General features: G+C 45.9%; 1 protein-coding gene across 1 annotated transcript in view; it reads left to right on the forward strand.

Moving 5' to 3' along the window:
* Positions 1–17,925, forward strand: part of LOC131289011 (uncharacterized) — a 63,501-nt gene extending 45,576 nt beyond the window's left edge. Inside the window, exons 5-8 of the mRNA XM_058318202.1 lie at positions 9,970–10,087; positions 10,198–10,385; positions 10,463–10,809; positions 17,500–17,925. Coding sequence (XP_058174185.1) covers positions 9,970–10,087; positions 10,198–10,385; positions 10,463–10,809; positions 17,500–17,925 — 1,079 coding nt within the window. The remainder of the gene's footprint in view (positions 1–9,969; positions 10,088–10,197; positions 10,386–10,462; positions 10,810–17,499) is intronic.
* The last annotated feature ends 314 nt before the right edge of the window (positions 17,926–18,239 follow it).

Raw genomic sequence — 18,239 nt, forward strand, 5'->3', positions numbered from 1 at the left:
GAATAAATAATCCAACCACGGTATGTTTCGGTACGCGCTCCACCCGCGGTTCGACCCCGAAACGCAACAGTCCAACCAACCAACCAACCCATCCAACCAGAGCCCGGCCATCCGTGAAACGCTGTGCTCCACAACACAAAGGACCTTTTGCAAACATTGGACATTTCTTCGGGAATGCATTCGTGCCGCTAATCCTTCGTCACGTCAAGCGACCGGGCCCGGGGTTTTGTAGAGGAACCATCAGTCCTCCCTCGCTGTACGAGTGCGAGAAACCTGGTGTCCGTGTGCAGCGACGCATCACCAGCGAAGGAAATGAGCCGGAATACGGCCACCCACCCCCTCGTGGATTCCTTTCGGTCGCGCGAACTTCAAAGCGCAGTCTCGGGAAGTCCCTCAGCGGGCGCTGATGAGATCCCAATTAGGCAGAATTTACCTTGCTAATGGAGGATTTATGCTGCGTGCCTCCGGAGACCGCAACCCGGGCCGTGTCCACCGCGCGCGTTTATGCCACGCTTGCGCCAAACGCAAACGCTTGTTAAGGTCGTTTTGACTAATATGTGCGCATTTAATTTACCCTCGTGCATTAATGTTGATCCAATTGATCTTCAACTCGCCGTCGTTCGGTGCCGGTTTTCGTATGGCCTACCCGTTCCCTCAACTGTTTATGAGATCCCACATGGAGTGGACGCAAACGGGGTCCAGAAAGACTCCCCGAGCCAAGTGCAATCATTTTCGATTCACGGTTCATCCGGATCGGTGCACACAATTTAATGCTCTTAAAACCTACCCCTCTCAAGGGGGGGAATCTTCCCTCTCCCTTTCACCTCCATCCTAGTCCAATCGACTGATGGCTGATTTACGTGACTCTTCCCCACGCCTTAATCACGTCCAACGCGGCGCCATTGTTCACCGACTCTTAGTCGAGTCGAGCAGAGATCGCGATTGTTTTGTGTGTACACAGAGCCCAGATCCACGTGGAAAACAAAGAACGAATGAGGGGAGAGGGTGGGTGTTTCGAAACAGTGTGCATTCGTTTTCCCAATAAATTACTTAATACCACCCGAGCTGCATGGTCCGGGCGTATCGGTCCGCTCCGTAGTTGTAGTTAATAATAGTCCCGTTTAATTGAACAGTGCACATTTAATCCATCCCGCGTTGTTGGATGGGAAAATCGGCACCGGCTGCCACCTGTACCTGTCCATCCGGTTTTGCAACATTTTCCGATCCGGAACCAATCCGAGGCCGGGGCAATAACTTATCATCGGATCCGGCGCCGATACACGGGATTTTCTCGTGACATGCACAGACGACTTTCATCCACTTTCGATGTTGACGTTCGGCGCTACCTTTCTCGCAACGATCGTAAGCTACCGTGTGCAGTTGGGTTGGAAAAACTATTGAAAACCTTCTGCCGAGCTTCGGTCCTTGGTTCTATAAATCAAATCCACATTAATCGCAAATCATTTATTACAATCTACCATCGGTTCTAATCTCTCGGGCTTGTGCATATTTTCCCAACACTTGTATCCACTGTTGCAGTCAAGTGCAACTGCATCAACAGCGTCCCTAGAGCTGGGGAACACTGGAAAAGTTTGTAAAATTCACTGAGCGGTCGTGGCCTAATCGGAGCCCTGGGAATAAATGTGCATCTCTTGCGCACGACACAACGCATTATAAATACATTACATCAAAAACATGCCCCACTCCTCTCTCTCTCTCCCCCCCCTTTTCTGCTCCTCCAACTAACACGTGTATCAGGTTGTTTTTATTTCCTTCATCCTGTTTCCGTTCCACCCTGTGCTATAGTTTCAGTTGGAAAGTTTTTGCACTTTGCAAATCTGTGTTGGGAAAAAAAAGCATACCCTTTCCACCTAAACTATTACCGGACGTTAGCCACTTCTCGTTTAGCACACACACACACACAATCAACGCGCCCCGCGATTCCCGAGAGCCCGCTGAAACCCGGTATGGGCGTGTATGCGAAAGTGATTTTTAATGGTATTATTTATGGACCGGTACACTTTAAAATTTGCTTAAGCAATTTATCAAACACCAAAACACCCGCCCCGGTTCCGGAAGCTAGGGGGGAGGGGGAGAGAAAGACGTCCCAATTCCCATGACCTCACATGGCAGCCAGGATATTTCAGGCTTTTGTTTATTTTTTTCCGGACCCACGGCAACTACGGCTTGCAAAACATGGAAGCTTCATTACGTCAGCCTGGCCCTCGCCGGGCCCTCGCACCTATCTGTTATTCAATTTATTTATATTCCATGCACATACCCACACACACACATACATACACACATTCACTGCACATGTGCCCCCACCCGGCCCTACAAAAACTGGCCCCATAAGCCTATGGGTAAAAGTTCACCTTTATCAACATTTCTGCTCCGTCCCTTTTTCCCGATCAAAACGATCCCAGGCCCAGGCTCACCGAAGGTTCCATTTTCCCGAGCCGTTAAGCCCCACAGCTCCCACGGTTGGAACTGGATAACCCCGAATTCCGTTGCGTGTGTGCACGGGAAACCGGGTAGGTTAACCTCCGCCTCCAAATGTGTCTGTGTGAATATTCACAGCCGGGTGTTTGAAAGTGAACACCGATCGTCCCCAAAAAGTATGGGGATGAAATGCGCTCCTTATCGTCGCCCTCCCCTGTCCGCGCCGATTTACGATTCCTGTCCGTCCATCCCCCCGGCAAAGCGGGGCCGACATTCGATGCAGGCTTCCTTAACGCAGTCAGCAGGGCGGGACAGCGTCGACATGGAAATGCAAAATCCTGCAGCTTCCCAGTGGTGTCCCCGTGTGTTCAGCCGTGGCACGGATAATTATAATGATATTATAAGCGCTCGCACACCGATTCGAATAACTTCATTTTCCACCCATTAAACATGCGCTTCGCTTCGGGAAAACGGGGGGCGGATGGCCATGGACTTTGGGGGTCGATTTTTCATACTTTTCCCAGCCCAGCAACCCATTAAAACGTCGTCCAGATCCGGTGAAGTAAAAACACTCCTTAAATCCCATCGCTGATGATAACCAGCTCGCAGCGGTGGAGATATATTTTCGGACCCGGCGATAACATCACAAGCAGGAGACTCGTAGTCCGCCTGCGGTTTTCATACCCCCCCCCCCCCCCCCCCCGTCCACCTCCACCCGTTTTTTGCACTCAAAGATGCTCCCTGAGAGAAAAACACATTTTACAGGTTCCGTGCTTTCTGGGTTGGATTTGAAAAATGGCCCCACTTCCGCTGAAGGTGTAAAAGTGATTTTTCATTTTTGTGTGTTTAATCATTTTCTCGTGAACGTGTACCAGTAGGAAATAAGGGGGGCACGGAGAACCATACAAGGTTTTGTTCGTTCACAGCAAATAGTAAAATGAGTTAAAGGGATTTAAAAAGACCAGTACCACGGATGAAGGAAATGAGATTTTCATTATCACCTCGCTGAGGACGTGCCTTTAAAAGAAAAAGGTACCACGAATATGTTTCTATCAATACCCGTAGGATCATTTGTTTGAGTTACTAGGTTTGTTAGCCACAAATAGAATACCGACCCGTTTGATGGTGAAATATTATTTCAATATGTGAAAAAATGTATTAATTAAAATACCTGAACGAAGGACATCCCATAGGTATAAATATCATTTTTAACGATTCAATTTGTCTAATAATATTCACAATTCATTTTGACAATGTGATTAAAAGGAGGTCATGTTTTCTATGCCATTTTACGTAACGATAAACAGGATTACTCTCCTTATTCATCGTTTATGAATGCTAGCCATAATTTTCTAACATAAAATTTCAAATTCATCGCTTCAATAATTTATGGATAGTTTTCCACTTTTAGCAACTTTTTCATGTAGTTATTTGTTTTGTTTGGTGCAACTCCTTGCAAAATGGAGAGTATTTTAATTACTAGAAATATTGCTATGTAAAGTGCATCGCCTCTTCAGTGCATCGCACCGAAAAATTTACATCTGAATCTGGAGCACCATCTGTGGGCACCCTTGGAATTCGAGCTTTCCCTTTGGTCGATCTCAAAATTAATATGCTTACCAATGCGCACAACATGACGCGCAAAGACACCGTGCGAAGCCATTAATTTTATGGCGTAAACAAGAAAAACAGCATGAAATTCTCGCTATCGTAAGCCACCGAGGGTTCGCGAAAACAGTCAAACTTTGTCGGGAGGGAAAATGATGATGCTGATGGGGTTTACCGAGGTTGCCGGGGAGGAACACATTGAAACGGGAGACCATTCCATCGTGAATATCAGGAAAATAAAATTCCCCTACATCTTTTTCCAGCGTCCACGACGGAGGGTTATTCGCTGCCACGCTGCATGTTTTCATTAAAATTCATTTTCAATTTATAATCATTAAAGTGCTCTCGCTACTTACCACCACTCGTCGTGCTGTGCGGGAGTGGAAAAGTGGTTGCAGAAAAACTCCACCATCGTTGTGAATGCCGAACTGAGGGTGGGAAAATTGGAGAAATGCACAACACACTTGCACGGGACAGGATCGACGCGGAATAAAGAGAGAGTGAGAGCACGAGAGATAGTTTACTCGCGCGCGCCTGACGTGCCGAGGGTAGCGTGCGTTGATAAAAATTGAAATTGTCAATCGAGAAAGCAACATGCAACAACGGCCGCCGTCGCTTTGTTACGCCCCGGGAAATTGCGGAACCATTTTAGGGTGTTATGCACGCACGCCTGCACACTGCACCTTAATGACACACACCAGCAAGCCACTGACTCGCCTGGCCGAGGCGTCCGTGCGCGCCGGAACGAGCTTTTCAATAAATAACACTCCGCATCAGACACGAGCCTCTCCCCCCTCCTCCCTCCTCCCCTAGCCCTAGTTCCCCCAACCGCTTGCCATCATTTCTGCGGCACGTACATTATTTCGAAACCAAACAAATCAGCGATGGTGCCGCGGTGGAACGAGCTGGAAACGAAGAAACAGAGCCCTCGGTGGTGGAGGTGGCACGTTCGGTTTGACGATGAGGGTTGACATGCAAATTAAACTCAAATTAAAGTAGTATATTTCTCTTTCCCGCCTTCACCGAACCGTGCATGACGGAACTATCACTGTCGGTTCTAATTTATGCAGCGTGAAGTGATATTAACGATGGAGCGATAGCTGAAGAAAGTCACACCCCTAATTCTGCCCCACCGTTTTTCTTCAGGCTACAGGACATTGGCTACGTGCACGCGAACAATCCGTGGCTCTGTTCGTGTGTGTGTGTTTGTTGTTCTTTACATTGCATTTACTTCAACTTGAAACGATTACATGATGGTTGGGAGTTGGAAAATGGGCCCACGCGACCCGTTTGTTCTTCTTATCAGCTTTGGTTTTTTACCTATGTGCATGAGTGTGTGTTTTTTCTTCACACCCAAGAACCGGAAAAGACAGACCCTATCGATTACTTTCTTTTCGGCAGAGTTTGTTCCACGATTTGTTCTCGCTATTCGTTATCCTTACACGTCCGAAAATTCGCATTCGGTAGTAAAAGAAAAACTTTTCCCCGCCCGAATGGGCCCCGAAAAAAAACAAAACACACCAAGACTCCCCGCATTCCACATGCAAACAACGAGCTCCACCGTTCGCGTTGTCTTGCAGATAGCTGGGGTGTCTTTTTCCTTCAGCTAGAACCGATTCCTCACGCAACGCGCGGAGTGGAGTGACACGACTTGGTAGAGGATTTATTTGTTTTCCGGGCGAAAACTTTGCAAACTAATAACAACAAAAAACAACTACGCCTCTCTCTCTCTTCTTCGCATTCTATTCTACAATGTTTCATAGGATCAGTGTTTGTGTATGAGATATGAATACTGGAAACATAATGATACATTCAGCACCCACAATCTCGAACCAAGCCGCTTTCAGCCAGCTACGAACGTACGATGGAAATGACTGCACGAAACAGTCATGCTCTCTGGTTCGGTGTGGAAAACGATACGGGAAAAGCGTACCAAATGAATGGCTGCAACCAGAAGTGAGCTTTCAATTGAACTATCCACAAAGGAACCCCTCGGTGGTGCACGAGTTGAAAGCAAAGGCAAGCTGGAGAACTGGCAAAAAGGTTAAAAAATGCACTAAACGACCCCCGATTTAGCTGACGTCAGCAAACCGGCTGTGGCTCTCCGGAGTGATCCAGAGTTGCATTAACCTACCGGAAACCTCGGCTCGACCTCCACGCGGGGATGGTGGGTGAGTGGGAAAGCTCGAGCGGGGAAATTGATGCTTTTGTGTTTCTTAAATTTTTCACATCTATGCAAAATAGTTCCCTAGTCATACCCGGTATTTATGCAACCGTCGGCAAAGCATTTTTGCACGTCGGATAAATTCAGCAATAAGTCAAATCCTACTGGATTTCATCAGTACGAAAGAGATAACATTTGGACGAATAATGATGAATAGTTTTCTTGGAGTTCATGAAAGACCAATAAAAATCTAGGTTTAATTAATATTTGAAGTAAGAGATAAAAAAGAATATAAATAAAAAAAAGTTTGTTCACAATTGAATTTTTAAAAACATTTTTTCTCATGAAATGCGTCTATAGAAATGAAACCTCTAGCTTAAAATAGTACTGTGTACGTTTCGATAGCTCGATTGAAAGCATTGGAAACACAATCCTGATTTTGGCATCCATCGATGGAGGCGCATGGTACTTCACTGACCACGTGTTATCAACCCTTTTGTCTTTTGCCAGGAACTGCTAACTGGAATTGTGTTTCTATCAACCGAGATTTACCCTCCAGGCATCAGGAGTCCGAATCATAGTTTGCTTGCAAAGCGAATTCGAACAAATCCTTTTCATTACGCATATTTCTACATGGTTCCATTTTAATCCACTCGTGATTTATAAACATCCTCGAAGCGTACACATGCGCATCGATTGTGCATCACAAAAGGATCTGGGTTTATTTTCAAAAATAAACACATCAGCCCCGGGACGTTGTAGCCCGAGTTCCCGCTTTAAAGTCGCCTCAGTCGGCTCCGTTTTCGGTAGCTTTATAACTCCATTAAATCCAACCAGAATACGAACACCCCCTCTCCCAAGGGCTGGGGCTGCTACCAGTCGAGTTGGATTTGGGTTTCCAGCTTCACCACCTCTTCCCTCCTCCGGTGGCAACAAAAGGCAACAACGCCTTTTCCATCGATGAACTCCAGTTCCACGAAACAGAGACACGGCGATACGATACGATTGTTCATTCGTTCTCGTTAGCTCATGTGTTGGTGTTTGTATGGCTGTATGTGTGTACGTTTGTATGCTACGGTGTGTGATTTTCCCCCCATAGCTCTTGCGTCTTTTGCGCCATTGCCTGCAGCTTTTAAAACCATTTATTGTTTGTGCTATCTCCGCCAAACGACAATCGTAAATCATATATTAAAAGATATAAAAAAAGTACAACTTCCCAGCTCTCCACCATTCCCTGTCCTCTCATTTGTCTCTCCTCCATTCGGATTCGCACAAATAAAAGCTCATAATCTACGAAAACCGAACACGAACCAATGCTGTACCACTCGTACTTGTTGGAGCACGTTCGTTTATTCGCTTATTTGGGCGATTATGTGCCGCAAAAAAAAACAGAAAAGATTTACACAGACACACATATAGACAGGAGGAAGGATGTTTATTTTCAGTTATGCCATCCTTTCCGCACCATGGGGAGGGTTTGGTGTTTGAAACGAGCGTACCGTTCCGCCTTTCATCCTCGCGGGAACATTTGGAGATCATTGATCGCGCATCGGCACAAATGGAAGATCCTTATCCTATTTGCTCCGGCACCCGTTACGCATCGCAGTAGAAGTAGCAGAAGCATTGCCTTGTTGCACCACCACTTCGGTTCCTTACAACGTGCCATTCGAAAGTATTTCAATCCACCGAAGGAGGAATCCACCCGAGCGGCAACTTTTAATGTCTTCCATTATTGCTACGAATGCCGGTGGTAGAAATGGGGCACCTCACTCGACTCGGCAACAATGTTACGCGAGAGCCGTGCCCGACAAGATTGCTCTTATTTATTTCGCCTCCCCACTAACCACTGTTTTATCTTGCCATTATCCTTCGTTTATTGTATCCCCCTCCTGCTCGTTTCCCCAGGGAACCCGATCGGGGCTGGCAGAAGAGCAGCAAGAGAGTCGAATCCGTTGCGATAACATCATGACACGGTGGGGCATGGGGTGGGGCATTCCTGGGGGAGAATTCGCGGTGAGAATGTTTTGCGGTGGCGCTCTAATGAGGAACGTGTCTTTAGCGGAATTTTGGATCCACACAAAGCGGGAGATAAATTACCAGCATCGCACGATGGCACGCAAAAGTGCACTCGGTTGGTTCGATAATTTACTACAGATCAGCGAAATATGATTAATTTGTAGTTCACATTTGATTCGGGTGCAGCCATGAGGGTTAATAGGAAAACTTTGATGTCATATTGCTACAAATGATGCATTCATTTCCTATAACGAACACCTAACACTTTACTGTGCAATAAAGCGATCAAAGCAAGTGCATACTTCCGGAAAATGAAAACCGTCCATTTCTCAATTGAAAAGTCAGCGAGACATTTAACCGGGCTCCTATGATTTCCGAATCGTACCATAAGTGCATTTCGCCTACCCAGAAACGAATTAATTTCAAATTTTCCAGGCATACTTTGTTTACCACATACATTCCTGGGTGTGACTTCGATTCGGGTAATTTATTAACAAGCCTGAACCGAGTGGTTTTGTAGGAATAGTTTCGGAATAGGGTCGAAGAAGTATTGCCGTCCTGTTGCTGCCTCCGCTCTCAGGGAGTTGATTAAAAATTCCTTGCACATTTCAACCACATTTAGGCTTCAGCAGGAACTTTGTTTTGCACTGAACGTTGAACCTACACATCGTCGTCCCCGAAGGTTACATCATCCAACTGGCTGATAGCACTTTATTTCTGTAGACCGACATGGATTCTGTGAAAACTTCCATCCGTAACATATCTATCACATGAGCACATTTATCATTGACGTTGGCACAAAAAACCGGTCCGAAGCGATCAAATCCAATCGAAGGGTGATCGACAAGCGAGAAAGCATATGCATCACTGGCAGATATTGTGCCGGAACGAAACACGACGGCTTTTCCCGACACCATCCACAACGACGACAAAGGACCGAGGGGTCTGTGAATTCGGACATCGCTTTGAAAACAAACTAAGAAGAAAAAAAACCGCTCCATCCTGTGCGAATCGTGCTGAAATTACTGCTGCACAATATGTCGCGCACAGCAACGACTCTCAGCTCGCTGGCGCACAAGTAAAAACTTTCCCCCGTGTCTTCCATATCGCTGGGATGTGGGGCGTGCAATTTGCACGCAGTCCTTATGGGATTTCGGAACTATTTCGGCCCCAACATTCATGCCACGGTTGCTACCAGAGGCTTAACCAACCGAACGTACGCCTAATTCGGGACAAAGCGGAAAAGAATTCAAAGGCTGCGGCTCAACATGGCTCCCCGTCGGAGCTCATCGCTGCTATCACGGCCCAAGAGTTGGACGCTCAACTCTTTCGGGGGCTGTCACTACAAAGAAGTTCCTGTGTCCTGTCCCGGATGCTGTCAACATGCAGCCACCCGGGTTCGCTAATCCTTCCAGCTCAATGCAGCTGCAACGCAACACGAGGCGCGTTTTATATTTCCGCACAGAATCGTCCAACGCTATTCCTCGGACGGTCCTCGAAACAAAAACAGATATGATTTTACCATTCTTACGGAACAAACTTTACGGATTAGGAATTTAATGCTAATTTGGTATACTATTTCTTTTAATTTGCTTACTTTCTAATTTACTCTTCGAGCACCCTGCCCAAAAGCCCCCCCCCCCCTCCCCCCCTTAATCCTCCTTCGTAAAACCAATGCTAAACCAACAAATAGTAATAGTGCGTTCTTTTCCTCGCATACTTCACCGTATCACTTATAGATTTTCTCTCAACAGCCGCCCGTGCAAAGATAATCGGCTCCCAGGAGGTGCACGTCAAGAAGGGTAGCACCATCTCTCTATCGTGTGTTGTGAATGTCCATGCATCATCCATTTCCTGGTACGTGGTATCGACTGCCCTCACTCTCGCTATCTCTCACTCTCTCTGTTTGTGGGTCACTCCTGAAGAAATCTTAACATATGACGCCTTACTATCGCCTCACAACACAGGTATCATGGATCGTCAATCGTTGACTTTGATTCCGCCCGCGGCGGCATCAGCTTAGAGACGGAGAAAACGGAAGGTGGCACCAGCAGCCGGCTCATGCTGACCAGGGCGACCTTGCGTGACTCCGGCAACTACACCTGCGTCCCTACCGGTGCCATTTCCGCCAGCGTACAGGTTCACGTACTGAACGGTAGGTTCCCTTGTCCAAACGCGATTGCCATGGCCATCCTCGACGTAACACACCCATTTCTTCTCCCCCACCCTCAGGTGAACATCCAGCGGCAATGCAGACCAGCAGTGGCGTACCGTGTCCGACGCATCAAGCTCTTATCCTTCTTTTTGTATCATTGAATAGTTGTAATTTTAGTGAATTAATCTACTCCATATCAAACCTACTCGGGGCGACACGCTTCCTGCTCAGCGCGGTGTCCGCAGGCGTCCTCGTCCGTTTCCGCCGGTTTACACTTCCGGTCAGCATCGTCCTGCTCGCACTGGTCTCGATTCGCACTGCTCTACGCACTCGCACCACGTCCCCAAGCACCATCCAGAGCGACAGCTCCACCCACCGGACGCGGCAGAGTGCTCGCGACGAGTCCGCCACGATTCCCAGTCAAGTGAGATGATCTTCTTCCGCCATATCCTTGCGCAAAGGAATTGCACGTTAAGCTCCCAAGCTCGGTCTCGACAATTCGACAAACAAGCTTGTGATGTTTGTGTGGAATCAGACGAAGCAGAGTCCGAGTTCGGTAAGGTCGACATTAGCTCATCGAACCGAGGGACATCGTAAAGGTCGAAGAAATTGATTCCAACGATCCGTTACTGCGAAGGAATAGGACAGCACTGGACGTTACCTGGACACTTCTCCGACTTTCCCAAAAGTTGTGTACAAGCGTTTCGTTGAGAGTATTGTAAATGTATAAATGTTAAGTTTCTATTGAACATATTGATAAGCCCCGTACGGTGCACATAGTGATTGGTAGAATGGTGAATGCTGTGGAAACGAAAAAAGAAAAATCCAAATAAAATTACACATACTCTCATCCAGGCACGGGTTCGCAGAATCTATGGATACACGTTTTAGGTAAGTGCAAACATTTCCGATCTATCACTGCAACAAAAACCCTGAGCGAATGGATTTGCCGATACCAAGGTAGGAACACGGTAATCGAATTTCATTCCAAGCCGGAATTTAAACTGTAAAGTAGGGGAACCCCCCCAAAGAGCGACAACAACACGAAAACAAAGGAACTGTACATTAGAAATGATATGAGAGTGAAAAACTAAACGTAATGAATCAAATTTTAGTAAAAAAAAAAAACAGAAATACAAACATAACGAAAAAAGAAGAAAAAAAGCAAACATGTGGAAACATGATGAACTAAATGAAATATTCAATCCCATGAATGATAAAAAACAGACATACACTCGGATGAGGATGGTAAAAGTTTAAACTATTAAATGAGGTACGCGTGTCTCTTAACGGAACAGAAGAGATTCCCCACTTTTCTCCCATTCTTTTAGGAAATGCGTGAGAGTGTTGATGAAAAATAAAAACACAATGCAAGTAAACGACAACCAACCAAAGTATTGCAAAACAGAGAGTTATGTAAGTAAGACTAAATCTAGTACGAAATTGTAGGCAATACAGGAAGGCAGTGGTCTCAAATAAAACAAAACAAAAAAACAAAAACATGGCACTATCAAAACCAACGGCCCTTAGCGATGGCGATAGACGATGGCTCAATTCGGTCGCCTAGATAGAGTCATAACATAATGTTTAATGATCCCCTGATTTCCCTTTCTCAAGACCAGCCGAACCAGCGGTAAAGCAACCAAACCAAACCGTTATAAAACATGAGTTTTTCTTTCACACACACACACACATTTTACCCCACACAAAACCACAGAACATACAGGAGAGGGGACAGGTGAACAAGAAAAAAGAAAACAGAAATAAATCAAATAATCTCTGTATAAATCAAAACGAGACGCAGCCAATAAGGAAATAAAAGAACTACAACAATCATCAAGTGGAGTGAGTCCAGAGAGGTGTGCAGTGTTGCCACACAGTGGCGGTTGGATGCATGTCCCAATCGGATGCAGCTAGCAAAAAAAAAACACGGAATTCGAAACGAAAATTCATTATCATCATTCGTTGAATGGAAACATTGGATCATGTGTGAAAGGTTCATAAAACATTGAAAATAAACGACTAATGCGTAGGAGAAATTGAAATTCACTGTTACCGTTTTCTTGTGAGTACTGAAGCGAAAGAAAAATCGTTATCGTAACGACAACAGCAAAAGGAGCATATTTCCTTTCATTGTTTTCTTAAAGTTGACTTAAAAAACTACACGCGATAAATATTTTTGGTTCATGAAGATAAAGTAAACCTAACCCTGGTCTTCTAGGAGGAAGCAAACGCTTTAAATCTAGTATGAATTATCATGCATAGTTAAATAATACCACTCTCTACAGAATACGCCGAGTGCGAATTTCCCAGAACACCCGGATGTTTAGGTAATCTCCAGCCAAAACTCAGGAGTCGTTGATTTTCCGTCTCCGTCGAATGAAAGTTTAGCCCTCTTCCGTCACCATAAAACTCCCATCAGTGCATATTAGTGCGAAACATGCGACCGACAATTTATTCCGAATTAGATAAAAATAAATCGACCCAGACCGTCCCGAAAGCCAACCCGTGGCCCCATGCTGGGCATCCGGTGTGCTCGTCCGCTTACATAATTCAGACCCGGTTGATTTTTGTAGCCTCAACAATCCTCGTTGCAATAGGGCAAATACATGGTTTTTCATTCGGTGTTCCGACAACGTCCTCGCACACCGGCACACTAACTTGGGGATGCTCTTGCGAGGAAAATAAAATTCTTTGATACTCGTTCCCAACCCCGGTAACACATTGGCCCGAAGTAACACTCATTCTCGGTTTCGGAAGATTTTTCTCTCCCCCTCTCTCTCTCTCACACACACACACACACACCACAACCGATGGAAATTCGGGATACTCTCCAGAACATCATTCGTCGGGGAGTTCATTACGCATGAATATCAATGCGAGGATGATTGAATAAATTTCCATTTTCAGCTTTTCCATTCTTTGCCCTCCCCCCCTTTTCCCAGGGCCGGGAAGAAACCATAAATTGGTGTTGCGTGCTTCGGCCAGAAGAAAATCCATCCGAACCCCCCCCATTTCTAGCCGAATGAGTTCTCCGACAGAGCGAGCGTTGGTGTCCGCACCATATTCACACCACAATGGCGAGAAGATTTTCTTTTCACCCCAAAGGCGCTGCTGTTTTCGGGGGTGACCTTTTTCTCCACCTTTCGATCTTGACACACAATACACAATAAACCAGTATCCTCCGTTCGGGGTTTTACCTCCGAGAAGCTTTGCCTACCTCCAATCGCATCTAATTGGCTTCTCAACGCCAACAACCTTCGACTGGACGCCTTCAACTTAAAAACGATGATGATGGCGCTGTTGTTGATCATTCTTAATCCAGTCCGAGTCACGCAGGGAACTCCGCGCTCGCCTTTCCCCCCCCTCCCCCCCCCCCCCCCCCCCCCCCCCCCAATGTTGAGGGTTATTTTTTTATGCGCTTACGTGCCGACTTTGGATGCGAAAGGTCCGGGCCGGTCATCTGGATCACACTCGGCGGTGGTGGTCAATAGGCATGGTCGGATCATTTTTCCTCCCACTGAGCACACCGGAAAAGCTTCTCCATTTCCTCGATGATTGGTCTGCATTCGCAATTTTTCCACCCACCACCCACCAACGCCATAATCCGGACACCGATCTGGCGGAGGGAACGGAAGCTTTTCCGACGAAGTGTCCGACCGTTTGCAAACGCGCCCACCCCCCGGGGCTCAATCCCGATTGGCCCAATGCCATCCTTCGGATTGCGAGCCACCCTGAGAATATGGCACGTGCAAACGATTTCCATATCAATTTTCATTTAAATCCCCACCCAGGGAATCGATCTCGCTCGGAGACTGAACTGAGCTTATGGCCACCAGGACCAGGACAGGGCAGGATCGGGCTAGGGCTGCAAGGTACACTTTTCTGCTTGCTGATTCCCAGGATTCCGCTCACCTTCAAACCGGGGTGCACCCAACCCCGGGCTGATTGCTGGCCCGGGATGCAATTGGCCCGTAACGGGATCGCAAAAACGGAGAACACCGACGGAAGAAAAACAGCGGGAAACCTACCAGCAAAAGGTACAGGGATTGCTTTACATGGGCATCCGTTGCGAGCTCGTGCGAACGGTCCGAACCGAACGAGGGCACAAGATTTGCACTTTGTTATCGCTTCAGCACGTACGTGAAGTGTTTATTACTCCGTTTACCAACACACTCCGGCTGCCCGCTGGAGATGCCGCTTTTTGTGCTTCCTCTTTCGCTCGCATTCCAAGACATCGGGATCCGGGGGGGGGGGGGGGGTTTGCATGGGAAAATCCTCCGCTGTAGCTGACAGATCCCATTCCCGGGATTTTTTTTTCCCTCAACCCCGGGTTCACCTCAATCTGTCGGTTCTGCTTGTCGCCCGTCGTTTTGTCCCTGCGGCGCATGGAACATATCTCACTGCAGGATCCGTTTCCATGCGTAACCGCACTACAACATACCGTTCAAGGATACCAGCCACCAGTCATCAGTCGTCTGTCGTCCCTGTTTCTTTGATTTTTATTCTAACCCTCCGGGGGAGGTTACATACGAAGAATTAATTGAAAACAGTGAGATGAGAATCTGTTCCTTCGGGCAGAAAAGTCCATATACGAGGAGCAAACGCGCATATTTCCTACGAAGCGTAAATCGCCCAAAGCTATTTTGTTAATCACATCCAAAAATAGCTACTTGGAAAATGCATTTCAAACGAGCTGAAATCAAACGGAAATACCAAATTGATATTCCTTGGAATTTTGTCTCCGAGCAAGTAATCGTGTGGTTAAAATTACAACCATAATTAATGAGTCCTATTGATTTTTGGGGCAACGTTTGCATGATAGCTTATTAAAGAAACAGTAGAACCGTTTTCATCGGCCCAGCCCTGGTGGGAGTTTGTCAAAAAGCTTTTCCTAGTAGCAACAGAGAGCTGCCTCAGTAATACCGTCCATTATCGGACACAAAACTCATCCCTTTTCAGACTGCCGTGCAGCAATTTTCCGCTGGGAAACGGAGCCCTCCGATGCGACCATACCCCCTGGCAGCTGTTCCCTCTCCTGTTACTTCGTCCACTCTCCATCGGGCGCTCGAAATCGGCCAAAAAGGGCCACTTTTTGTCCAACTTAATGTGGAAGCTACCCATGCATATCCCCGGGCGAGAGTTGGTTCGAACATAATTTGATTAGGTGTCCCATTTGCACCTTAATTTTGTTTCTCGTGTCCCTCCTCTGCCGGTTCGGAGAATCGTAAACCTGGACGATGGAAAATGTCTGTGTTCGTCATTCCGACCGGTACGGTTTAAAGCGAATTCGCAACATTGACACCATGCCATCGAGGAGACAACTTCCGGTTGGTTACTTCGGTTGGTTACTTCGTGTACAGGGACGCTGGCAACAAGCTGGTAGTTCATAGGACTTTGAAATTGGGGAAAGTTTCATGCTTTCCTCCTCCATTTTCCAATGACTCTACCGAACAGGAGTGTGCTGTAATGAGAGAAACTCCAATTGAAAGGATTAGATCAATTTTCTTTCTCTCCTCCGTTTAACCATAATTACAATCAATTATTGAAGAACTCTTAACTTCTCCCTGCTGTTTATAGCCCAAGTCGGTTGCACTTTGACTCGTACGTGCGACTCCTTTTTTTTTTTGGGAGAAAAAGAAATGGAACACGGTTACACAACACTACGAGAACTGCACGAAGGACAGGAAAACTGCAATTTGATTCTCATTACCCACCATCGTGACTCTGTTGCCGTTTCGTGCTTCCGGTTGTTGCAGTAAAAGTAAAAGTATATTGCGTTCGTGAAGTAATGTAACTTTTTAACGGCCCTTTTATTTTCTACCCGTTTTAATTGCCAACCAACCGCATGAGTAGCGGAATGAACGATTGTTTAACGACACTTTTAAGATAGTTCAAACTTAAATTCTATTTAATTAATTATTTGGTAAAATCCATCCACTCCTTCCTCCCCCCTCCCCCCATAAATAAACCGGTGAGGTCCTCAAGTCACCGCATCGTCGTCATTTTTTCCACGTTTGCGTCTGAAAGTTATGCGCCTGGCACTTCAATTCATTTTGAATATTTGAACCGTTTGAATTTCCGTTAGAAACTGTAATGGTTTCAAGTTATCGGTTAAACTGGGCAAGGTGGATAGCATAAACCAATGAGTTTGAAACGGCGTCCTCTTGCGCTAGGTCTACCGAAAAAGGGAGTTTGTTATTTGTGAAATAAGGAGGGCCCGTGGGCCCCCCTCATACCTCATGGGTTGATTGTGTAGTCGAATTTTTATAAACTCATGGAAGTAGTGCATGAGGGAGTTCATGTTGTACATCCTGTCCAGTATAACCTTAATCTTTAATTTAACGAGACATTCAATTCAAACGCTTCACACAATGGCAACTGTTTCACCCATTGCATACCTTTTAGGTACATTCGCTCACAAATGGTGTAGCTACGACAGTGATTTCGGCTGGGGGAGCTTCATTTGGGATTTTACCGATTTTAATGTTTCGATGCACAACAAAGATTCAAGCACTAGACACACTCACTACCCCGAATATTTTAGTATCGTCTAGATCCATCGTTCGGTTCGTATGTGCTTGGATTTACGATAAGAAATTTGCACCACTAAAGATAAACTGTGGTGCCCGACGCGATATTGCGCATTGATTAACGCACACAACATACCACAGCGTGGAGTGATTAGTTGCGGTTTTGGGAATTGCCAGATAAGACGACCTGCGAAAGCAAAGCAAAACAACCTGCTACTAACACATGCTGACAATGGATGACTTTTGTGCAATTCCAAGAACCACGGCTGTCCATGGACAGTGGGCTGCACCCTACGCTGTGGTATGTTGTGTGCAGAAATAAATACGCAACATCGCGACGAGCAACGCAGTTCATCTCTACTGCTGGTTGAGACAAGTTGCTATCGCCTGAGAACTTTGGTACGTTTCGAAAACCGTAAATTGATAATCATCAATCCAAGCAAATACGAACCGCGCGATGGGTCTAAACAAAGAAGAATTAATCAGGATAGTGAGTGTATTTAGTGTTTGAATATTGGTTGTGAATTGAAATACTAAAATCTTTGTTTCTGTAAAATGTTTGAATGGTTTCTTTCTTGCAGGTTAATGAGCACCGACAAAAGATCCTAAGAGAGGCCGAGGATCAAAAGAAAAAACCGCTATCGTATCAAGAGGAAAAAGAGCTATTGGATCGAGAGAAAGGAAAGCTACAGAATCTTATCGACAAACCGAAAGATTTTGTGCAGAATGAATGTCTTGTGGCGACGCTGAACAAGGTGTTGCATGAAACGGAAAATGTCGTGCAAGATGTGAATAATTTTCGGATAGCTATGCAGTTGAAAAAAGGTGAAGCAGTTGATGAGGCTAAGTTGGACGAGTTTTTCGAGGTGATGAAGGAAAAAGGTTTGTTTGATGGCAAAGATAGAAAGCTTGACTTTGCTAAAATCGCAACAACGTACACTAACGACATTAAGGCTGATGGCGATTACAAAGATTTTAAAGACATTGTTATGAAATCACTTTCATGAAAAAAACCAAAATTGTTCACTGGTAGATAGCTCTGTGACTCAGCTGAAAAAATTGACAATCGAACTCACAGAAGATGACACGATGATTATTTTGTTGCAGTTTGTAAAATAAAAATCGTATTTAGAAATTGCTACGGCTTTACTTTTCTACAAAAAAAAAAGATCATAAACCGAACATGCGTGCACCGATTCATACCACAATAATGACTCATTGACCAAATGGACCCCGAACTCCATTACATGTAGTTGTTTAAAACTTTATTTCTCTGCAATGTTCGCACAGGCATAAATACCCGAAGCTGAAGCGCAATCAC

This window comes from Anopheles ziemanni, chromosome 3, assembly GCF_943734765.1.
Source record: "Anopheles ziemanni chromosome 3, idAnoZiCoDA_A2_x.2, whole genome shotgun sequence".
NCBI classification, from domain to species: Eukaryota; Metazoa; Arthropoda; class Insecta; order Diptera; family Culicidae; genus Anopheles; species Anopheles ziemanni.